Raw genomic sequence first — 25,293 nt, forward strand, 5'->3', positions numbered from 1 at the left:
GCGCGGGCCGCCATGGCGTCGCCCCCGCTGTCGGCGGCGGGCGGGAGCGGCGCCGAGCACAGCTCGGGCTCCGAGGCGGCGCCGCCGGGCCGCGACCTGCCCGCGCTCTTCGAGCAGGCGGCGGAGCGGCTGCCCGCGCTGCTACCCGCCGCCAGCAAGGAGCAGCTGCTCTACCTGTACGCCCGCTACAAGCAGGTGAGGCGGGACCGGCCCGCCGGTGGTATGAGCGGGGCTGCGGCGGAGGCGAGAGCGGGGCCCGAGGGGCTGGGCACGGGGCTTTCTCGGGGCCACGGGGCCGCCGCCGAACCGCGGCGGTGTCAAGGGGAGAGTTGTGTCCCGCGTCTGTCCCCCTGGCTGCACGTGCGGTGGGACAGGGATGGAGCCCCGTGGTACAGGGATGGAGCCCGGTGGGACAGGGATGGAGCCCGGTGGGACACAGCCCCGCGCGGTTTGGGCGAGAGTGGTTGGAAAGTGTCCCAGCGGGAAAGGACCTGCGGGTGCTGGTCGTGCCCCGGTGGCCCAGAAGGCCAAGGGCATCCTGGCCTGTGTCAGCGAGGATCTGGCCACCGGGGCAGTGCCTGCCACCCTGTGCCGGACACTGGTGAGGCTGCACCTCGAATCCCGGCATCAGTTTTGGGCTTCTCGACTCAGGAAGGACATTGAGGTGCTGCAACAAGTCCAGAGAAGGGAATGGACCCGGAGAAGGATCTGGAGTGCATGTCCTATGGGGAGCAACCAAGGGAATTGGAGGGGCTCAGCCTGGAGAAAAGGAGGCCTGGAAGGACCTTCTCATTCTCTACAACTCCCTAGGCTGGAGGGAGGTTGGAGCCAGGTGGGGCTCAGGCTCTTCTTCTAGGTAACAAGCCAAGAGAAAACGGCCTTCACCTGTGCTAGGGGAGGTTCCAGTTGGACGTCAGGGAGAATTTCATCGTGAAAGGGTGGTCAGCCATTGGAATGCCCAGAGAGGTGGTGGAGTCACCAACCCTGGAGGTGTTTAAAGGAAGACTGGACATGGCACTCAGTGCCATGGCCTAGTTCTCAAGGTAGTGATAAGTCAAAGGTTGGACTCACTAATATCAGAGGTCTTTTCCAACCTAAATGATTCTTTAAATCCATCACCCTGGCTGTTGTTCCTGACCTCTCACCCTCGCGCAGTGCGGATGGCCCTGATGCTGCATCCTTTGGACAGGGGGAACTGGCCTTAAGTGGTACCAGGGGACAGTCAGGTTGGATACTAGGAAGAACTTCTGCATTGGAAGAGTGGTCAAACACTGGAACGGGCTGTTCGGGGAAGCAGTGGAGTCACCATCCCTGGAAGTGTTTAAAAAAACAAGTAGACATTGCACTTCACCATGCTGTTTAGTGGGAATGGTGGTGTTTGGTCAAAGGCTTGACTTGGTCTTAGAGCTCTTTTCCAACCTTTATGATTCCATGAGATTGGTTCAGCTTTGGCAGACTTCACGGTGTTTGAAATCGGGTGTTGGTGTGGAGGATTTGGCCATTGTCCTTGGCAGGGACGTGTCGTAGGTGAGTTGGTGGCCTATTGGTGTGTCCCTGAGGCTTTGTAGAGAAACTTGACTGATAATCCCACTGCCTCACCTGTGTTTTCTCAGCTCCCTATGTCTGCTGGGAGATGAGGGGATGGGATGGGATGGAGAAGTAGTGCAGAGTGCCCACCTCCCCATCAGAGACAGTGGGGACCTGCACTGGTGACCCAGGGTGGGCACTGCAGCTTTGGGGCTCTGCTGTGACCACACAAAGAATGTGCCTGGGAAGATCTGTCAGTGAAGGGGTTTAGAGAGGACTGGGAAACTGAACTGGCTGGTTCTGGTTGTAACCTTGAACAGGAGTCCTCTACCCAATCAGTCCCTGTGAACTGAGTGAGCTGTAGGAGGCATCCTGTGGGAATATACACAGTGTGACTCCTTTTTGTTACATAAAACAAACAGAGCACTGATTGCAAAGCACTATAATAATCACTTAACTTGGAGAAGCAGAAAAACTGTAAGCATTGTTACACCTGGAAGATTAAAGAATAAAAGTACAAGTATAGGCTGGATGGGGCTTGGAGCAACCTGGTCTAATGGAAGGTGTCCCTGCCCATGGCAGCGAGTTGGAACTGGGTGATCTTTAAGGTCCCTGCCAACCCAAACCATTCTATGATTCTGTGGCTCCAGTGTGTGGTGAGAGATGCTGCTGCCTGGACCTGAGAACTGAATCCCACTCGTTTGGATTAATAGTCACAGTTGAGAATGCACATCTTCCCCATATGTTCCTCCCATATGGATTACCTGTGTCCTACTACTGCCATGTGTAAGTGCTTTCAATTTTTAGTGCAATATTTAATTATCCTCTAAGCTGGCAGCAACCAGGCTGTGGTTTGTGGAGCAGTAATTATATTAAAAGCAGGCTGGTCACATGAGGTTTTGTTTTCAGATTGTGCTGATGCTTAAACCAGGCTTCTCTTTCCCTTGTAAGAAAATGAGAGTTGAAAAAAAAATACTAGGAGAACTTTTAAGAATAATAAGACCATGCCCAGGATGAGATGAAAAGAGTGTTTTTTCCCTTCTGTAATTTTTTTATCTCTATTTTCAGGAAATTTGTTGTAAATAAGCTCTTCTTTTTTGCTCTGTTGCAAATGCTTTGTGACTGTCCTGGGTGGAAATGGGAAGGGATTGCTTGCCTGTCAGCTCGTGCTTGTCCACAGACTCCAGAGGGTTTCCTGGTGTCAGACCAATAAGGTGTTCAATGTTAAGAATTACTGAAATCAGAAGATATTTCACAACAGTTTTGATACTAGTCAGAAAAAAGCTGATAATTAGGATTATGTCCTAATGTCACTCTGTCCCTGGTCAGACAGGATACAACAGCAAGTGCCTTAGTGCTGCTTGGTTTTAGGCTGTGCTTGGCTCCTGGATTTCCATGCCTTTGGCTTCCCAGTCCAGAAAGGTGCCATCCCTGTTAGAGTGCCGTGAGCGTAGTGCTGGCACTGGGAGAAGTTTGCTAGCACAGCTACTGCAAGATTAAGCCCTGCTAACTTTGAGTTTTGCAGCATTTTGTGCTTTAAATCAAAAGGAGGGCGCTTAATGCAAGTTTTCTGTATTTAATTACAGCAGCCATATTAGGATGCATAATGAGCTACTGATATATTACCCCCGTGGACGGTGGAATTGCTGGCACACAAAAGGTGCTGACTCAGATCTGTCCACTGCCCATGATTTGGCATCCTTGTCTTTCCTCAATTTAGTGTTTTGTGACACTAAAGGCTTTGATTTAAGATACAACACTGTCATAAAAGAGGTGACAGTAACAGCTGAGCTCTCTGTTAAAATACTGTATATTATTTATTTCAAACTGTTTGGGTATATAGGCATTTTCCTGCAGTTTTATTACCTTTTATTGGAGGCCATTGCAGGGTTTTATTACTTTTCTCTCTGATTTTGTTTATGTGTCAGAGACTTGAAAATAAGGGGATTGCTTAGTTGTCATCTCCAGTGAGGTTTTTAGAAGATGTTGCTGAGTTTACGACTCTGCCCCAGAACAGGAGGAAGAACAGATTAGTCTGTAGGGCTCTGGACTGGGACTGATTTTCCTTTTCTTCCTGTACTTTCTGTGTGGCTTCGGGCAAATCACTTGTCTGTGCCTTGAGTCTGTAGTGGTGAAGTGAAGGGAGGACTTTGCTGTGGTATTGAGGATGTAAAAACCTGAGGTTCAGAGAGTGCAGTAGTGGAGACCAGTGTAGTGGTCATGATTTAGAGAGGGAAAGGAATCCAGAACTTGCTGGAAGTGATCAGAGGGAGAAAACTGCCCTGCCAGGAGAAGGGTATGCGAGTGCCTACATAGAGGCTGAGAGGTGCTGACAAGCTGCAAAGCCAGTGCCACTGGCAAAAGGGGGCTTATGCGGACTCCCGAGTGTAGGCTCAAGAATATAATCCCATTTTTGCATGGCTTCTTTCAAATATTGTGGATTGTGATGCCACAAACCTGCCCTGAACACAGACATTTCTTCCTGCAGCTCCCTGTTGCACAGAATCGTGTGATGGCACTGACTGAGTTGCCCCTTAGTCATCAGGACCCCTTGCCTCCTGTGGTTGGTGTTTACTTGTCCTTCCTTACACCCAGTTTTTAGTCAGAGCTTTCCTGTAGGTTGGGGTAGAGCTTTGGGCAGGAACAGGCAGGAATTGCTGTCTCGCCAAAGAAATTCAGCTTATTTGGCTTGTGTACAGCTGTCCAGGGAGCCCCTGGTGGTCTAGTGGTTAAGGGCGCAGCGCTGTCACCGCCGAGGCCCGGGTTCGATTCCCGGTCAGGGACACTCCCCGGGCAGATGGAGCTCATTAGCCCTGTAAAGGCAATCCATCTACGTCCTGAGGACCTCACTGCCACCGTCCAAGCTCGCTTGGCCCCGGCAGATGAACCTTAGGATTAAAGGGTGGGCTCAGTTCCACGCACACTGTGTCTCACCTAAAAAATCCACGACTGGAAGGTGTAGAAACCTTCCCTGGATCTTTGCTCGCGAAGGCTGGCCATTATTTATTATTATTATTATTATACAGCTGTCCACAGAGGTTCTGTTCCTGTTACTGCTCCTTAGGGAAGCTGCAGATATGATTCACCTTACAAGATTTACAACCAGGTGAGAATATTTGGCTGGGATTCCCTGCTGTATAAATATATTAGTAGAAAAATTAGCAAAGAGCCTTTTTACTGCCCCAGGGAAGGGGAATCAGTCATGAGCAGTGATAATCTCAAGGTTTCTCATAGTCTCGACCAACAGCTGGAGTTGTATGGGGATGGTATACAGCATTAAGTATGTTGTATGTGTACAGCTCAGGAATACACGCGTCCCTGAGCATCTCTCACTCTGATTGTTGTGACCTTCAGCTCTCAGGTGAAGGCCTCATCCAAGGTTTCCAAGTTTCCATTTTGGCCACAAATGGAGGTGACTGCAGACACTGCCCATTTGGGTCATCTTTGTACAACTCATGAGAATAATGCCTGCAGAAATAATACCAGGAAAGTTTTAAATGCATTCTGGCTGTCATGTTCTTTTAATACAGCTGATGAACAGTAAATGAGGAGAGCTGAGCATCAAGTGACCAGCCAGTACCCCAGAGACTTTCAGTAATTATTTTGTGGGCACAGAATGAGAAACTTAAAATACTAGTATGGGCTCTTGTCTTTCTGCTGGTTATGGAGAAAAACAGCTTTTGAGGGCCTCCAGGGAAGCAGCAGGAGGGCAGAGTCCTTCACAAAATTTTTCCAGTTTGTCATCATTGACATGTTTAGCTAAAAATCCCCTTATTCAGCTGTCAGTATCAGGTCCCCTGATACGTTAAAATTCCCGGTTGGTTTCTCACGCATTGTGGAGTTGTGCGGCAAAAACAGGGGAGCCAAAAATCTTTATTTCATTCTTTCCAACAAAACCACTGCAAGCCTTTTTAATACATCTTAAAATAGGAAACAGGGCAAAAGTGCACTTTCCCCCCTCCCCTTCTTGATGGATGAAATTTAACTACTGTTCCTTGATTTGTATTACTATCGATGTTACTAACAGTCTTCCCCGATGCTGGAACAACCTTTGAATGCCAAATCTCAAGAGGGGAAACTGCTGTCGTATTTTGATGATGGCAGTGGAAAATTAATATTAAAACAGATTTTTTTTTTTTTATCCATCTTGGCCAATTTTTGCAGGTTGGCTGTTGAACTAAAGAATTGCCAAGCAGGCATTTTCCATACAGATAATGAATTTGCATTTTATTCCCCTGTTTTGCTCTTTTAAAACAAGTAGTCCAATCCACCCCTGAGCACAGAAGAAAACATTTAGACTATATGAATTGTGGCTGATTTATTGGAGTTAACTGTTGCTAGCCTGTTCTCCTATTTCTCCATGAAATGCGATATGTTGTTTTAAGGGCCAGCTAAGATGTTTTAATTTGGATGAATTGCTCACTGGGAGACAGTCAGATGTACAGAAAATTAATTTCAGTTACAGTCACTCATATCCTCTAACGCTTTCAATGAAAACATAGTGTAACTAATATATATCTCTCAGCACGGGCATGCTCTCTTTAAAGCCTGATTAATGATTCCATCCTCAGCATAAAATCCCCACCCTGTTAAGGTGAAGAATTGTTAGTTGATTTAAGCACTTCACCTGCCTGAACACTTGAACATATTTCATAAAACATTTGCTGAATGCAGTTTGGTTTTGCTTGGCTAACAAAATGTCCATCCAGCAGCCTTTACTCACCTCCAGGATGTACCTGTGTTACCTACCCAGGATCCCCAGCTGTGCTGGGTTTTCTTGGCAGGGGGCTGTGCTCTGTCTTACAAGGGGCTTGGTGTGATAACTGTTGCATTTGGAGCCATAGTTGTGCTCTACCTTCTAGTCTTTCATCCATCATCCACGTGGGATATACAGCACTTCCATTAAAAAATTTTAAAAAAAATCAACCAACCAAAAAACAAACCCAAAACAAAACAAACCACCAAAACAAACAGCAAAGGAACTCCTGTTTTATGCAAATTCATTCCCTATCACAATGATATTTTAATTTCAGGGAGATTCATTTTGCCTGTGACACCTGTGTGCAAAGGCATTTATTTTCTGTGAGGAAGTGGCACTGATAACAGGCAGATCTGGTGAGTGAGTCCTCCCCCATATTCCCTGGCTTTTCCAGGCAGGGACAGAGCCACATTGACTTACATGTTTTCCTGAACTGACTTCAAGAAAATATCTCTGTTATCAACAATTCTCAGTTTGCTAATTGCTCTGTTCTTGAGGCAGTTGTCAATGCTGGCCACAGGGCAGGAACCCGGTTGTGTTTTGGAGCCCTGGGCAGGTGTATCCTCTGTCAGACTGCTGTGGTCCCCTTTGTGGGGAGCTTACAGAGGACATGTGGCTGCTGGACTTCCCTACAACCACTCTGTGGAAAACTTCTGAACCCCACTGACACCAAGTCTGTTTTACACTGACCATAACATTTTTTCCCATACATCTATCCAGCAGTTCTGGCTCGTTCCCTTGCTTCCTTGTGTTTCTTATTTCCCCACACACAGTTTAATTTCTGCCTTGCTTCTGACAGACTGGTTCACCTCTGGCACTCAGGCCTTGACTTGTCTTTCACCCAGTGCTTCCATGCACCCAGGTGCCTCGGAGCAAATTCAGAAGCTGCCTGGCATTCCTTTACTCTGAGTTTGTCCCCTTGCCTTCCAGAGGACTTTGAAAATAATTAAACAGAGTCTGTTTACTTGAGCTTTGTGCAGAAGCAGGTGAATTTCAGCCTTGATGAATAATCATCTCTGTAGAAACCCTAATCAACAGATTTTTTCTTGATACTGATGGGGTATGAGGCATTTGGCAGGGTAATAAACATAACATTAGTGAGAAATCACTCATTGGTTATCCCTGTTGGGTAATGCATGCAAAATAAGTGAGCTGCATAAAAGAATTGCTTCCCTTTCATCACACAAAGAAAACACAGGGATGCAAAGGTGCTAAAATGGGGGTAAAATGGGTTTGAATTGTGTCACTTGTTTTCCCCCCAAAACCTTTCTTCTGGCCTAATAACAAAATTATCCTTAAATTATGAGAACCCAGAATTTTCCTTGAGCAAGTCCCCTTTGCTTTGTTCTAACAGAAGGAAATTTCTTTTCTTCAGGTGAAACTTGGAACCTGTAACACCCCCAAGCCCAGCTTCTTTGATTTTGAGGGAAAGCAGAAATGGTAAGAGGAAATCGTTGTAATTCCTAGCAATTTCTGGCTCTACTTTTTGTTTGGCAGCTATCTGTTGAGGGATTATGGACCTAGAGGATGTCGACTCAGAGAGTCTGCCACTGAACTGGCTTTGAAATCCTTTGTTTGCTGCTGTGCCTGATGCAGATGTGAAATACAAGACTCCTCTATTACACCTTGTTCATCCAGAATTAGCCTGCACTCAACAAAAATGTTGTGTAAATAGCTACGGCTTTGTGAACACAAACTGTGTTCCAACCTGGTTCAAGATCCCCTGAAAGATCCTTTCATAGCCAAGTGCTGCAGTGACAGTTGCCATTCATGGCTTCAGAGAAAAGTTGACCATTCCAAACCAAAGGAAAGATGGCTTTGCATCCGCTGAAAAGATTTAGATTAATCTGATCATTGTGTTCCACTGGTGACACTGTGGAAACACGCTGTGCTGTCTCTGAGGGGACTCACTGATGTCTTTCATTCTCTCCTAGGGAGGCCTGGAAAGCCCTGGGAGATACCAGCCCTCACCAAGCTATGCAGGAGTACATTGCCGCAGTGAAGAAGCTCGACCCCAGTTGGAATCCACAGGTAGGAAATGTGAAAACGCCGTTCAGGAAACAAAGCAGCATTTGTCTTTGTAAAGCTGACGATGGTTCGGCTTCACACAGATTTTTAATTGCTGCATGGCAAACTTCATTTTGAGCAGATTAAAGTCTAAATTCATTTTAAAAACTCTCTTTTTGTTATGACTGGGATATGAAGAACCATCTCTTTCATTCATAATGATCTTCATTGCAGCGAGCGCATGCACAGGGTTGGTTTGGCTGTAGTGATCTAATTTATTTTGCTCTTATTGGTTCATGCTGTATTTAGCATGGAAAGATACTTTTTATCCTTTTCTCATCTTTCTCTTCTCAACTACTAGTTAAATGTTGATCAATAGAAAGCAATCTCCATGAGAGTGACATGAACTGAATGATCAATTCTAAAAATGTTTCCTTTTTGTTTCGATGCAGCAAATTACCAAATCTGATTATGATTAGGTACTCCAACATAACAAGTCTTGTGTCTGTGTTATAGGGAGACTGTGCTGTCATTTTAATTAATCTCTCTTTCATCTACCAGGTTTATTACTTGATTAAATCCTTAAGGATATCTCCTGTTTATAGACTGACTTTTATACAATTTTTAAAGAGGATTGCTCTTTAAAAAAATGTATTACTCTTGGAAATAGAGATATTTCACTAATAGCAAAATGCTGAAGGCATGGTAATTTCTTTTCACGGTAGGGCATTGATTCTTTTTTGATCCTGTGCTTTGGAAGCAAAATCTTGTTTGAGCACAAACCTATGAATCAAAAATTTGATTCTCATTTGTCTTCTGATGCTGTTCTGGAGACTTAAGAGTAATTGTTTCTCCTTCACTAGTTCATGTTTCGTACCATTGGTACTGTTTTTGCAGGAAAGTGTTGCATTTAGAGAAAACCCTTTTTAATGCCCTTGGGGAAAATAGTTTTATATGCTGTAGAGTTAGCAAAAGCTGGCTGCTTGCTGTGTAAATTCTTCTCTGATCTAAAATTCTTACACTAAAATAATTTGTGAAAATCTGTGTATAATTCTGAATGAAGTGCCAAATGAAACATAACAGTATTAATTTAAAAAATTTAAAAAAAAACCCGAACAACAAACAAAACACCCAGTGCTTTCCTGAACACATTTCTCAGCACGGTGACAGGCTTAGCTTTGGGTATTCCCTTCACTTTCTTGTCTCAGAGAAATACTTAACTGTCACAGGTGTGAGCTTCAGGTTACAAAGCTGTCAGCTAGAAAAGTGGAATGTTAGTTTTGTACAAAACCAAATATTTTCAAGAAACCATGTAGCAAACAAAGAATGGTTGGCAGCACTGCTCCTCCCTTATTCCCCTGAGGTGAGGAGGTCACCTTAGCAGAAAATGTAATTTAAAAGTTAGCATTAAAGTACAGGTGGCATTGCTTTCTTTACAAGAAGTCACTTGTCCTTCCTACTACGACTTCCTTTTAGTTCCACTTTTATAGGACCAAAATGCTGACAGGAGTCCTCTCACTCTGATGTGTCTCATGCCACTCTACTCCTGTTTTTTCCTTCCCCCTGCTAAATTCCCTTTCTGGAGCCACGAGAGGGAGCTCTGTTCTTTAAAATGATGGAGGTGCATGTGTCACGGGATGGAGATAAAACAGCTATTTTAGTCTTCAGATTTCAAATTGGATTTATAGAAAAGATCTGTGGCTACATTACAAGGTGCTTCGTCACTGTCACTGTCTCCTTTACATGCTCATCTGCGGGGTGCCTTTGGATTTTTCTTATGTTCAGCAGCTCATGAGCGAAATACTCCAGTATTTGGCTCAAAGCAGCATAAAGGGCTTGGTACAAATTTGAAAAGTTCATCTTTCAGATCGTTGTGAATCATAAATAGTAATTACACTACAAAGGTGCTGAATTTCTGATTGTGGAACTTCATGAATTTTGCTGCTGTAAACCCTTCTCAATATTACCTGCTTATTTTCTCTCCAACAGCTCATCTCATCCATTAAACTTGTTCTTTTGTGTTATCTCAAATCGTCCTCAGGCTCCTGTTTCATGTGTTTGCAAAAGGGCTTTAATGTCTTGATCCTTTAGTACTAAATATGCAAAATTTTAAACATAGAAGCAGCTTATATTTTTTGTAGCTTCATTTTTTCCCCCAGCACATTTGCTGCTGTTCCGGAGCTTTCAGACTGTCGGTATTTTTGTTAATAAATAGAATGGAACTCAGTGCAGTATTTCTTACACAGTCCAAATGAATCCACTTCTTCATTCCTTTTTCTTGATTCTCCATTGATTCATTCTTTCCTATTGATCTTGCAGTTTCTATATTATTACACTTTCTGCATCGGCTGTAACTGCCGTAATTTAGTATCTTTGTTTGGGATGGTGAAAAAAACCAAAGTAAAAGGATTCTGATGCAGTTGGAGTGCCCTGAATTTGTGTTCAGAAGCAATGAAAACACCAGTAGCAGCCAAAATCTGATCTGCTGCTTCTACTGCTGCATGGAGTCTGGAGTTAACTGCACTTTATTAGAAGACAACTGAATGTGGAGAGGCAACAGCACAACTGTTCTTCACTCTTTGAAGCTGGTATGACACCTTTTACAGTGGAGGCACATCTGTTGGCTCATCTCCATGGCTGTTTCCAGTGTGTTTTAGTTCCTTCTTCACCCTGCACGTTGTCTGATAGTCCTGCCAAGTCTTTTCTTTCAGAGCTTAGTCTGAAACCTGGAAAGAAATTATCATACTGCATTTATTTTCAGCAATTTTATTTGCTGGGAAATCTTTAAATTAGCAGATAACCAAAAGGATACTGAGGTGAGATCCATTGTCTTTACATCCATGAATCCACAGGAATCTCCTTGATGTGTTTGTCTTGATCCCAGCAGTGTAGAACCAATAATCACAATTAGCTTTTTGGGATGCTTTGCACTTAGGCCCTCCTGTGTTGGCACAGTCTTATTGTGTGTCACGTGGTGTGTCGTTTTGTTCCTTTCCCCAAGAGCAGCTGTTAGCAGGAGGTCAGGAACATTCTTTTCCATGCAGTCTCCATTCTCCTCTTGATGCAGTCTTCCTTCGTCATCTTCTACCTTTCAGCACATCTTTTGTTTCTTGTTCTTGCTTGTGAGTCATTCCTTTCAGTCTGAAGTTCCAGGCAGTGGAAAGGTAATTGCTTGGACCAGCTCAGCTCTATTTGCATATTTCAGAGACATCACCTGTCCTTCAAGTCTATTCACTCTTCCTCCAGAACAGAGAATAATTTATGAAATCATTCTTTCGCATTTTCTAGCCCTAAACAGAAACATTTCATGTCAATACCTTCCATTGGTTTGGGTCCTTTGGAAAGGAATATGTGTCCCAGCAGAGGCTAGTGTCATCTTCCTGCTTTACTGGCAGCTTTACTGGTGGCTTTTGCTGGTGTGTGTGAATTAGGTGATGACACTCACCTGCCCTCCCTGCCAGGCTCTGCGTGCCCATCCCTCTGACCCACCACAGTGGTACTGTCCTGCAGCCTTAGCAATGGGCTCAGGGATTTTGGGAATATCACCTTCACAAGCTGGTGTCTTCCATCTTCATGCAGGACCTGTGTTTTCATGTGCATCACTGTATAATTGGATATTTCAGTACTAGTGGCTGTATTTCCGTTCCCTGACATGCTCCAAAATTCCAGTCTCTGTTGTGTATTTCATATCAGAAATCCCCACTGGCTTCAGTTCAGATTTTTCAAACCTCAGTCAGCCATGGGAGAAGCAGAAGCAGGCCAGGACCTTCCCTCAGCAGCACTGAACACATCCCTTCCACTGAAATCCCATCTCCAGGGCTGTGGCTGGAGGTGATGCAACACTGCAGTGGGGTGGTCGGGAGCTGTTATTGATCCATTCTTGTTAACATGGCACAGCTCGAACAATAAAAATAAATAATAAAAAAAAAATCCAGATTTGCTCATCTGTTTTAGCCTTCCATTTGCTGATTGCAATTTTGGCATCACTTGATTCTAAATATTTCCTTTTCCTATTTCTTATATTGAGCATTTACCAGTTCCAATCTCAACAGCTTGTCACTACCAACTTCAATGGCATTCTTTCCCAAACACTTAAGAGGCCTCTTCCTATTTGCTTTGACTGCTGAAACTTACAGGATGACTTAATGATTTTCTATTTATATATTAAAATTCTAAAAATTGGCATTTTAAGTTGTCTGACTTGACTTCACAAGTAATGCACTTAGCAGGATTTCTGCTGTGTAATGAGGAAAGTTGTATATTAGGAATCTGAAGAGCAGAGACTTGTCTCGAAGGCAAAGTTGGAAGAGAGCTTGAGCTCAAAGAAAACAGACGTTCACTGAACATCTTTTTAAGCTCTTAAAGGTATGAGACTCCATAGCTGATGTTTGCAGGGGAGAAAGCTGCCCGTGGCTTTTTTTTCAAGTACTGTTCTATGCTTTGTTTGAGTAGAGGATTTATTTCTCTGTACTCTGGGCCAAGTAGTGAATGGGAGTAAAATCCCCCCATTGCTGTGTTGGTGTGGGAGCACCAAGGTGTGCCAGGAGAGGGCCCCTGGGGAATACAGTCTCATGAAAAAGAAAACAAACTTCAGAGTAAATAAAATAGCAAATGTGCTATTGCTGCAGGCTTGGAGCAGTCCTGTAAGCTGGAAAACCTGTGGGAATAAACAAATGGATTTGTCCAGTGGGTATTTTTGCAGGAAGAACTGAAGGGGGCAATATTTGATAAGGTGGTTGGCTAGGTACCCTGTGCCGAGGGCTGGGTTCTGTCCCCCTTTCTCCTGGTGAAATAACGTTTCTCTGCCATGTTTTAAATGCAACAAGCAAGTTGAAATTAAAATGTGCAAAAGAGAATTTGCAATCTGACATAGAGTGAAAAGCAGAATAAACAATTCCCAGATTTACAGCACAGCTGAGTTTGTATGTGTACTTTTTTTGGGTTGCACCAGGTGTTGCTGAGATATTTTAACAATTGATTTAAATTAATGAGCCTCTTGTATTTAAGTAGGATCTCCAAGTGAATTTAGAATTCCTATCATGTAGGATCTCCAAGGGAACTTAAGAATTTCAGTCCTGACTCAAATGCAAACTGCTTTTCCAATGACATTAAAACAAGCATTTGGAAATCCAATCCTAATTTTTCTTAAATTTGGACTCATTGCTCAGGTCTGTCCTGTTCATATATGGAACAAGAAGCTTTGATCTTTTGAAATTTACAGGTTTTATGTGTCTGGTCAACTTCTCTAGGAATTAGATTAGTGGCTGGTAAATCATACTGTAGTTTCAGTGTGGGTTAGTACTGCAGGCCAATGGAATTTCTTCTGGAAATTAAGAAATGCGTCAGAAAAGCTCTTGTCTGTAAACAAAATGAGTGCACCCATCGTGTTTTCCTGGTTTGTCTGTCAGTCAAACAGATGTCTCCCCTGATAATCTGTCCCAGCAGCCACCATTCGTTGTTGGGGAAGAGTAGCAGAGTGGTGTGGGCAGGATTACAAGGGGGATGGGAAGAGCAGGAAGGGAAAAGGCCTGTTTGGGTCTCTCTCTGCTGTCACCAGCAGCAGTGTGCTCACATACCTGCTTCCTTTGGGTAAATATCTCAATTTATGGCTTGCTGTGCTGCGAGGTCAAAAACTTGGAAAAAACAGCGACTTTATTTCTTTTGTAGTATAAAAGCAATTTAATTGCATCATGTAAAGTGGGCACTAATCAAATTATGGCTGTACTCCTTAAAGCTTGCTGTCCTGTGCCGTGCTAATGCAGCACCCTGGGAAGGAGACCAGTGCTGGCAAGGTCTTTGCTTTGCACATCTCCTTCTGGGTTTGTACAGCAAGATCCTTGTGTGGCCTTTCACCCTGAGGGAATTTCCTGTCTGACTTTAGGGTTTTTTACCCAAATGTTAATAAACAAAACATAGAAAAGAAACTGTGCTGTTTATTATACATATTTTGGCAGCTCTTATTTCAGTGAGCAGTCACACTGGAAGCAGCAAATCACTGACATAATTCGTAAACTCTAATCAGGCTCTTTCCCTTTTCAAAAAAAAAAAAAAAAAAAAACAAGACACACACAACCAAATCATCAAGCCTGGAGTTTTTTTGTTTATGTTTTTGGGTTTTGGTTTGTGTTTGATTCTGGGGTTTTGGTTTTGTTTTTGGTTTTGTGTTTGTTTTTGTGGTTTTGTCGTTATTTTGTTTTATGGGGGTTTTGTTTGTTTTGTTTTTGTTTGTTTTTTTTAATCTAGCAGAAAATGAAGCACTAGAAATTGAGTAAAACAAGAGAACCTCTGGCTTTGGGGCATGTAAGACTGTAATGTCCTCTGGGTTTAGGGTTTTTTTCTGAACTGCATTGGAATGTGTAATAGTTTTGGGGGGGGTTATGTCCTGAGAAGGGTTAGATCTTAACACACAGAGGGATTCTTCTGCCCTGCTGCCTTTTGCCAGCTGTATGAGGGAGAATCTCTGGGATACGACTGGTTAATGGAGGATGCAGCCTTCCTATGGGAGGGAGTAATTTACTGTGCAGGGCTAAGAAAACCTTGCAGCTTCACCTCAACTCCTACCTGTGAGACTACAGGTGGAGTGACCCACCTTATTGTATCCAAGTTGGAAAATTGGCAGTTTATTAACTGCACAAAATTAGAACTTGAGTGCTTTACTTTTCAAGCATGCCTTCAGAACCAATTTTTTTATTAGCAAGGGGATATCTTCCTGTTGTGTAAGAAGCTAAAATATCAAATATGAGCAACTATCAATTAAATTTCCCCATTCTTCTGCAATAAAGGTGGGTAGTACTGCATCCTTTGCTTCTCTGTACCTTCTCATGAGGAAAGTGTGCTGATGCTTGAAGTCTTTGATATAGGTCCTACTCATAAACAAAGCTGTACTTAGGTGATTTACTGCCTTCCTATCCCTGTCTTTGCTCATGTAACTCCAGGAAGTAACACATTCTAGCAAGTAACTCACTTGCCAGGCATTGGTGTTGTGCTAGTGGAGCCATCAGCCACAGTGGCCTGGGATTTTGCCTATGGACAAGCCTGATAAATCACAGGGCTTTTTTTCTCCTGCAGTTGCATTTTATTGTAGAGCACAAAACAAAGTGCCAGACCCAGGGTGAGATTTTCAGTTGTTTGGAATCGTGGCTCTGAAAACTGTGCAGAAGTGAAGAAGTTAAAATGAACAAGCATCTCATAGTAGAAATACAGACAGCTGGAATATGTGCCAGCCTCCCATCCCCTGGGAGCCTGTTGGATTGTTCTCTTTGATTTTACATCTCCACAGAAATTTATGGTCTCGGCTCCTTTTATTTATGACACTGCGATCCTCGATCAGGCGATTGATTGAAATGCAGGAGTGCCAGGCTGCAAGCCCTGTATTTTAGGGAGGATTAGAAAGCAAACCAGCAATGCAGTCATGTATTGAAAACTGCACTGGAATACTCCTACAGAGGTTGCCCATATTTTTATGTCCCTAAACTTCTTCACAGTAAAGAATCATTATGACAAGGGTTCATACCTCTTTTCTTACCCTACTTTTGAGGTGCCTGTTCTGGCTGAAAACATACTCTGTGTTGAATGTGCAATCTCACTAGCCCTGCAAGGGCTAACTTCTGCTTGTAGAGATATTAACCCCTATTTTTCCAGCTCAGACCCAGCAGTGCTGATGCACCATGTTGTGAGTGTGCTTTGGGAAGCGTAATACATTCTCTCGCAGCTGCTTGAATGTAACAGTAGTTGTTTTTGGGAATTGCAAGCAAGAAATTGCAGGGCTCACCTTTTTTTTGGCTACCAGTGTAGTGATTTTGGCTAAATATTTAAGCAAGGATGAAATATTTTTCCTTTTGAATATGTTGGTGAATTAATTTTCATCACCTTGAGCTAATTAAAAAAAAAATTGTACTATTTGGAATGCATTCAGGAAAAAAAAGAATAATTAGAGGCATAATTGCCTTGCTCGGTGTGCTGCTGCAGCACAGTGATATGTGTGGCATCTCAGTGTCACGATTCCTGGCTTACAGAGGAGTGAGGACACTGCATCAAAGCCAGATACACCAGAAGAAACTGAAAAAAGATTAAATAAATTTAAATGGATATATCAGACTACTGGCATTCAATGACGACAAGATGTAACAGAATGAGGCAAAGTACTGTGTGACTTTCTGTGCAGTAGGGATTTAGTTGCTTTTTTCTTTTCCCCTTAATCATGCACCAGAAGTGACAGGTTGCGCTGTGTAGCTGCAGTGCACAGGTAGCAGTCCCACAGCACTGGTTATTCTGTGATCCCACAGCTCTGGGATTGGAAGCTGAGCTCTGGGACCTTAAAACTTCACTTGAGCAAGTGCTCTCCTCACTCAGAGAGCATCTCAATATCAGGGAAGGTGTAAGTTGCTGATGATCCTCTGCTGAAGGTTGTTGCTTCTATGTCTGAGTTGACAGAATATGGTTAGAGATGCTGATAATTCCAGGGAGAGCCCAAGATCTTGGCTTAAACTCAGAAGGCAAGGTTGAGTTTGTGTCAGACCACAGCTGAAATGACTGAGACAAAACCAGAAGTGCCCTTTGTCATTCCTGCCTTGAGGTAGCAGTTTCTGGCAAGGCAAGGAAGGGGGTTCAAATGCCGTGTGCAGTTTTCTTTTGTTGCAGATTTTAGCAGCAGTGCTGCTGCTCTTCAGCAACAAAAATGTGGATGAGGAAAGTACTGAAAAACTTCTTTTTATGAAGCAGCTGCATGAGGCTGGAAGAAGGAAAGAGCAGTGTTGTGACAGGAGAAGTAATTCCACCAGCAATGAAAACTTTCCTGGGTAGGTTCCTTTCTCTACTGAAACTCCTCTGGCTAAAACAAATTGGTAAATGAGGCTTTCGGTAGCCCTGGGCAGCGTGACAAAACTGGGGTCTGGGAAAGCTGCAGGATGGGCTGGCAGAGGAGAGGTGTTGAACCAAGCAGGGTACTGCCATGGGCTGTAGGGACAGGGCCTGTGAGCTGGCAGTGAGGGGCAGTTCAGGAGCTTGGGGCAGAGAGCAGAGCAGTCTGAACTTCAGCCTGATGTAATAGGAGGAAAAATAAATAGGAACTTGCAAGGGGAGGTGGGGAGGACCAGGAGGGTAAGAGGTGCTTTCTCTCCTTAGTCTTAGCTGGGGTTGCAACTAGATGACCTTTAAGGCCCCTTCCAACCCAAGCCATTCTATGATGATTCCTGCTGGCCAAGCAGCAGACAGCCTTTCTGGCATCCATGACCCCAGTATTGTTCTGGAGTGCCCAGAAACACGGAAAAGCCCGATTCAATGCACCCAAGTCCTGTTGCTTGGGATAGCCCAGTGAGGTGGTGAGTGAGGGTGGCTGGAGCAGACAGAGCCTCCTCTGCTTGTGGCAAGTGGTGGGCATTCAGGAGGGGGGCTTGGACTTGCTCTGCAGCTTACTTGGGAACTTGTGGTATCCTTTCCTCAAACAGCTGTTTTGGCCAGCAACCCACCAGGCTGGGTTAGCAGCTTGACTGCCTTAAATGGGGAAGGGTGCAACCTCTAATAAAAGAACCTAATTTTTCAAAGTCATTGAAGCTGTTGCAGAACTCTCAACTTGATGTGTCAGGGGCTGTTAAAAGAATTCAGAAACTTGGGAAGAAATTGAAGGTTTATCTTACTATGGAGTATGTAATACCTTGATTTTTAGGTGTGGAGCTGTAGGCATTTCCTTGATGATATTCAGACACAGGAAGAGCCTGTGTACTCTGGTGCTTCACATAGTGATGCAAAGGCTGGTTTAAAAGAGAAAATGTGTTAAATAAAAATAGCACATGCTTTTGGTAAGGAGAGAATAGCTGCAATTGTTTTGTGTATAACATAAGCTGTAGCATAATTAAGTTGTTTCTTTAGTGAAAATCCAGCTTTTTGTGTTGGAAAAAGGGTAAGTGGTTATGTTTAGCTTGCTCTTCACAGGAAGTATCAAGGAGGTATTGAGTGTAATTACTGGAGATCAGGATTTTGTTTTGATGTTGGTTAATGTCTTGTAAATGTTATTTGTCTCTTAGACTGGAAAAGGAGTTACCATTTGAAAGAGCAGGATTGTCTTCTACTTAGATTCTTGGCACTGTTGTACCAAATGAGTCCTATTGGAAGGGAAGGTGGCTCCCTGAAGTGTCTCTAGAGCATCCTGTAAGTATTTTGAGCTGAACTAACCAACAGAAAGGCACATAGAGGCTCAGGCACAGCACTGAAGTTGCCTCCAGATCCTGCTGCATCCTTCTGGCTGAGCCTGCCAAGGGTTACACCGTCATTTCAGAAACCACCTGTTCCTGCTGGGATGCTCAGATCCTTCCCTTGCCCGAGTCTGTGGGGACAGGGACTAGCAAAGATCTCTTAATTCTTCTGTTTCTCTGCCTGCAGAGCTCATAAATCCATCCTCTGCCTTCACAGCCAGATCTGCTGGAGGAGAGAAATGTCCATGGCGCTGGTCAAGTTGCCAATGGGGACATTGGCCACTGTGGTGCTGTCTGGCCCAGTGTCACTCCAGAAAGTGGAGGATGAATATGTCAACAGACAGGCTGGGAGTCCTTGATTTATCAGAGGTAGTTGGTTTTCAGCTTTCAAGCTTCAGAGCACCTGTTTCATCCCAAGCTGTGTAGTCCTTCAGTATTTCCAGTTTGGCTCAGAATATGTTTCTTGCTCATACAAATATCTGTGTAAATCTGTATAAATGTCTGCATTAGATTGACAGAAAAAGCAGCAATTACAGTCCAGGCTATGTTTGTGTCTACAGCTTGGTCCCCTCTGCTTGGGCATTTGTGGGTGTTCACAGGGGTGATGTGACAGAAAGCAAAAACTGTGGGAAGCCACTGCATTGGATTTTTTGATTCAGCATATTATTGCCTTCTGTGTGTATGCTAAAATGTATATAGTGAGTGATGAAATCACAGCTCCTAGCAAGCATAAAATTTGTGCAGAAGTATGTTAAGCATTTTACATTTCTTTCCCTTCCCCTGACTGTCTTTACTATTAATTTCCAACTGTGATTATGGCGCAGTTATTAATTAAGTCGTTATAGTTAAATGAGTAATCTGCAAGGCTTTGCTTTAGATCACAGCTCTGTTTAACTATGACATTAATTATAGTATGTTTGGTTTTATTTTTTTGAATGTAATCTGGAAAATATTTTCCCTGGCTTGGATTGTTTTCTTTAAGAGGAAATTCTATGATGAGACGTAGAAGAACCAGATAACTTTTTTTTTATGTAGCCATGAATGGAATATTAGCTAAACCGACCCTGCAATATTTAAAACCCCCAAAGAAACCCAACCCCACGTTACCCTGCGGAGCGTTCTGCCTTTTTTTTATTAGGGCAGTTTGCTCAGATTGTTCAGATCCTCAGTGGTCTCTTGAAAAGGCTCCAGGTGCTGAGTCATGCGCACACGCTGGCCGAGCTGCTGTTGGGAGCCAAGGAGGATTGTTGAGAGAGGAATATTAAAATAGTCTGTTTATGACAGCCATTAATATGGCTGGTGGGGAGGGGATGGCAGCCACTCGTCAAAGGTAGCTTTGCAGCAGCACAAGAGGGAGGCTCAGGCGGGGAGGGGGATTTGTGTCTTAATTAGGTGTAACTGGCTTCCACAGAGTGGTGAGAAATGCTGAGCTTGTATTTTAGTCGGGAAGGAAGGATTTTATTAATTTAAACAGTGTAAAACAATGCCTAATTTTACAAATGGTTAAAAACAGTAGCGTCACCATTGAAGGGTTAAGATTTACCGCCCCTCTCACTGCAGGTAGTGTGAAGTTCAGCTGAGCTGTAAAGGCAGCAGGATACAGGTGGAAAATACCTTTGGAAGAGAACATTGTTTGTCCTCATTTCATGCCTCATTAGCCGCGCTACCAGAGGACCCTCCAGCATTGTTGTGGGGTCAGGAGCCTCCTGCGGTGCTGGGGGAGAAGGGACATCTCCTCCCTGTCCAAGGGCTCTCATCTTCGGACCACCTGCGTTTGGGGTGGAGAGTAGCCTCCTCCCCTTGGCTCTCCTGGCACTGGCCTTAACCAGTAAAGACGGCAGCAATTATGGCACACACAATTAACGAACTTCTAATCTCCAGCCTTGTGTGTAATTGCTGCTGTCAAATACAATTAGTGTCTGCCCAAGTTCCCTTCCCAGGGGGACGGGCCAGGCAGTGGCACAGAGGGAGAGGAGGGGGGCAAGTGTCTGAAACTTTAAGAGTTTACATTTTCTTGTTGCTTCCCTAATAATCCTCACTCTTCAAATAGAGCAATGTTAATCCAAAGCATTAAGGGGACATGGTGGCCAGCAGAGAAGGCCTTAAGGTTTACTCTTGGGTTAGCTCTGAAGTGTCTTCTCAAAAATTTCTCACCTGAGATTATACCAGCTTAATTAAAATTCAGTCAACACTTGTCAGGGATTTACTGGTACCTTCCTGTGAGCCTGATGGGGTTCCCGGACATCACCTGTCCTGTCGTAACAACACACTGGAGTTGCTACACCTCCCAGGTGTAGATTGGGGAGCTGGGACATGGGCCAGGGTTTCTCCTACCCGTGCCAAGCAGATCCCTGTGAACACTCAACACTCACAGCTCCTCCAGGGTGATGGCTCAGGTCCCTTGGTTGCACCCCAAAGCCCTGCAGCACCCTGTGAGGCCAGGACAGATTTTGGTGGCTTCTTTGGTGGCTGCTGAAGGCTGCCACATTCCTGTCAAGGAGGGTGTTCCACTGCTCTACTGCTCTGTGTGCACCTTGCTGCAGCCTGAGATGGAGTAAGAAGTGTATCCTTGTCTCCAGCGCTGGGTGCTGCTCTGGGCCGTGCAGGAAAGATAGGGAACGTGCCAGACTGGCACCTGTGCTGGAGGAACAGGTGAGCTGGAGGGAGGTGAATTATGCAGAACAAATGCAGATTGGAATCTGCACTACATATTTGTTGCTGCGGAAACGCTTGGGAAGTTTTGGCTGTAGTCGTTTTGCTGGGAGTATTTCTTGTCTCCATCTCATGGAGCTGGATACAGCTGCTACTCTGACTTAAGCTGCATCAGGCTCAGAGGAAGAGAAGAATAATACAATAAGTAACACAAACTTCTCCCATGCAGTGTGGTGGCTCAAGTGTGAGATCCTGATGCACGGCTCTCATTTAAGTTGTCTGGCTTTTCTGTTTCCAAGGTGCACGATGATGAAAAACCCAACTCTTGACCGTTTTTTTAAGGCACTAGCCAGGGTAACTTTGAAGATAAGTAGTTGGATGAGATGAACCTTTTTTGCTGATGGCTTTCTCTATTTTTCTTAAATATGTATTTATGAGAAGTTATTTAAAGGTTTTGGGTATGGAGAAAAGCCAGAGTGAGGGAACTGGGGGGATGATAGATGTGCTATGCAACACAGCCACATGCCTTGCCAAACAGCTATTGCTGTGTGTGCTGGGTGTCTAGGCACGCAAAACCAGCCAGGCAGAGTTCCTATTTTGCTGTGGATAAAACTGGGATGCATTGAACCCATAAAACTGGGTACGTTTAACCCATGCCTGGGATCTTCTGTTAACTCCAAGTTATGGTGTTTTGTTTTTTTGGAAGCCTTACTGAGACTTGTAGTATTCCTGCTGTTTTGTAGTATCTCTGTAGGATTTCTCTCTGCCTTTCCTTCTATGAGATTCAGGAGTCCCTCACCCTACGTATAAATATCTGTGTACCATTTGGTCCCAGCTAATCACTGATGGTAACTTTATTTGCATCTCTATGGAAAGTTCTGGATCTTGAGTTTGAAGTGGTTCACTGGAAGGGCCCATGAATGTGCCATCTTATTAAATCTGTTGTAGCCTGGTTTGTGTAAATTGGAATAAAGCTTGGGCTTGGAGATGAAAAATAAAACAACCCTGTCCTGTCTTCAAGGATGTAGCAAAAGATTGACCCACTAAGCCAACCTCCATCAGGAAACTACTGCTCTTTCTGTTAGATGATAATTTTCATCCCACTCCCAAAAAATGCAGGAGGAGAAATGGGTCATGTTGTGATCATGGCAGAGTTTTAAGACCAAAATCGAGTGTGAACTCAAAACCCTAAAAAGAAAATGTTTTTGTCTAATTGTTTTGCATTTCCATAATGCTTAGTAGGATAAAACAGTCTTCTCTTTCTCCTTTATTTTTCAATCATGATTAGAGTTTAATGTTATTAAAGCTTATAAGTGAGTTTGAGGTACTGTCTTGTTGAAGAGAAGATGGAGCTGAAATTTTCAGTGAGGCATTGGACAGGGTTTTTAATGTGTCTGTCATTATATGTTAACCTCTGAACTAGGACACGACGTCTGTTTTATGGCTGACAACAATTTAAAAGTATACATCTTGACATGGTGGATAAAGGAAGAAGGGGGAGTGGAGAAGAAAAAAAGAATTAATGATGTTAGCAAATATTAGTCCCTGTATTTCCATTTTGCTCCAAAAGTGGTTGTCAGGCTTTGAGGCTGCCTGGAGCTGCATTGCCAGTGACAGGCAGCCAGGATACCATTGTCCCTTGAATCGAGCCAGGCTTTTATTGACACACACGGGGGCTCCGAGGCAGGGACAGGGGACGCTCTGCTGTCTGTTCCGGGATGAGTGCGGATTTCCTCCTGGCATTCCTGGTGACATTTGAGAAGGATAGTTCTGGGCTTAGTGGAGTTCCCCTGCACTGGTCTGTGAGCACATTGGGAGTCAGGGGAGTTGAAAGTGTCTCTGAAGGAGTACGGGTGCTCCATACAGAGACATAGATCTGTCCGTGATTTATACTGGCTCTGGTCAGCCAGACCCACCCACCAAAGTTAACTGTCAGGAGTAACAGTGACTTGGACATCAGCCTTAATTGTACACAAGCCACAAAGAATCAGCGGGCAAGAATTAGGGAAGAGCATGAGAAATTCCATGTACCATTCCACATACCTGTTTAAGGCATCTCTTACACTTCTTTATCATCTCTTCCTGAATCTTTTATGTGCCCCTGCCTGTGCTTTGGCACAGAAGTGCAATTTTCTAAGGTTTCTTCATGTGCTGTTACAAATTCCTCTTTATTCCCACAGTTTTTAACTGGCAGTTTAAGAGCAATCCCCTCACACTCATGGAGCCTGCAGCAATTTTGCCTTTGCTACAGCATCTGTCTTGCGTGGTCTAACTGTGGATAATACTGCTGTCACCTCTGTTGGATTCTGCTTGGAAATTATGGGAACCTGGGATCATGTTATTCCTTAAGTGTCATTAGTTACCTGTGTATCTGCAGTGCTTCTGCACAGCACTGCCAGCAGTGAAAGAAATGGAGCTGGCTTAATTCAGAGCCACATAGTTAATTATTAGTGCCTTTTTAACGGAGGAGAGAGGAAATTTGCAGTGTCAGTTTTTAATTTCATTGTGGTGTGCAGGGTAATGTGACTTTAAACTCACCAGTCATTGTCTGTGTATAGATAGCATGGGGTTTATCTTCCCAGCCTTAAAAACCCTTTTTTTGCTGTAGAAATATCAAAAGATTTAAGAAGGAAAAAGGCATCTCTGCGTTACTGGTTCCATCAGCCAGGATGGGCAACGATTAAAAACACAGGTTGCTGTCAGCACAGTGGCTGTGACGTGGTTTGGAAGGAGCAACTACTGCTGTCCCACCTTTTGTGTCACTGAGTTTGGTTCGTTGTGCTTGGGTGTTACTGGGCAGCACAGATTTTGGAATGAACTCATGGATAGCCATGTCATCAAGGACAGCTGGAAAGAAACAAGTTTGTATCCGCATGGCAGCAGAATTAATGCTTTTGGGAAGAAGTCTTCCTCATAACCTGGATGGATTCCCCTTGAGAAAGTGCAGTGGGGATGAGTGGTGGAGCCATGATGCTTCATTCATGGCTTTGCAGAGTAGGGGCACACATTCATAAATTGAATATTGAGTTAGCTTTTTCTGTGTGAAAGAGATCAGATAAAAGCTACTTGGACAAAGTAACTTGTACATGGATTGAAAGCCAGAGAAGTTTTTGCCTGAGCATTTTCGGGAAAGTCTTTTTCGCTGAGTTTCCTGATGGCCTTATGGGTACTCAATCAGTGTGATTAATCTTTGGTAGAAATGCATTCGTTGTGCAAAGAAGGTGAACTTAATCCCAGAAACCTTTTTTTTTCCCCTAACAATTTCTGTAGAAAAATGAAATGTATTTTTTCAAATGTTTTTTTCTGACTTGGGGAAAAAAACAACCACCAGAACTGGAGTAGAAGAGGTAAAAGAATATAGATTAAAATTTTTTTTGCAGTTTCTGATGCTGGTTGAATACCTACCATCCCTCACAATCAAACAGGATAGATGTGAGCATAGCATTACTGTATAGGTATAACTTGCATGCACTTGCAGATGATCTGAAATTAATTTTCTTTGTAAGTGGTGTGGAAATAATTGATGGACAGTAAGGTTCTCTGCTACATAATTTTTTAAGAGGGGCACTGCACTGTAAAGATTCTGAAGCCCTTTCTCTTCAGGAACTTCATGTCACCTTCTACTCTAAATTAGAAAAAGCCTAAATGCAATAGAATAGTTTTCAAAGCCAATTTCTTTTCTATTTTTTCTTTTAAACAAGTATGTCTGTGACATCTGCAAACCCAAAGCACTAAATAGTTTTATAACAAAAGCAACCTAGGTAGCAGGAAGAAAGATATATAAGCATGAAGTTTTTTTTGAAAAAAAGAAACATCTTTCTAGGTAAAATTCTGATGAGGCAATAACATTTTTTGGTGTAATCAAATTGATTAGAGGGAAGGAGCACCTCTCCTCTAAGGAGAGAATTGGGATTGTTCAGCCTGGACAAGAGAAGGCTTTGGCGTGGCCTAATTACAGCCTTCCAAAACCTGAAGGGAGCCTACAAGAGAGATGGAGAGAGACTATTTACAAGAGCATGGAGTGACAGGATGAGGAGGAATGGCTTAAACTGACATGTTTAGATTAGGTATTAGATATTAGGAAGAAATTCTTTATTGTGAGGGTGGGCAGGCCCTGGCACAGGTTGCCCAGAGAAGCTGTGGCTGCCCCATCCCTGG

The 25,293-nt window shown here is 43.7% G+C and overlaps 1 protein-coding gene across 2 annotated transcripts in view; it reads left to right on the top strand.

The window, feature by feature from the left end:
• ACBD6 (acyl-CoA binding domain containing 6) overlaps nucleotides 1–25,293 on the top strand; it is an 84,181-nt gene continuing 58,888 nt past the window's right edge. For both annotated transcript variants that reach the window (XM_050306849.1, XM_050306850.1), the window contains exons 1-3: nucleotides 1–195; nucleotides 7,662–7,726; nucleotides 8,221–8,317. In XM_050306849.1, the coding sequence (XP_050162806.1) occupies nucleotides 13–195; nucleotides 7,662–7,726; nucleotides 8,221–8,317 (345 nt within the window). In that variant the 5' untranslated portion in view covers nucleotides 1–12. The remainder of the gene's footprint in view (nucleotides 196–7,661; nucleotides 7,727–8,220; nucleotides 8,318–25,293) is intronic.

Source organism: Myiozetetes cayanensis, unplaced genomic scaffold (assembly GCF_022539395.1).
Source record: "Myiozetetes cayanensis isolate MyiCay16 unplaced genomic scaffold, myiCay2020 scf12, whole genome shotgun sequence".
NCBI classification, from domain to species: domain Eukaryota; kingdom Metazoa; phylum Chordata; class Aves; order Passeriformes; family Tyrannidae; genus Myiozetetes; species Myiozetetes cayanensis.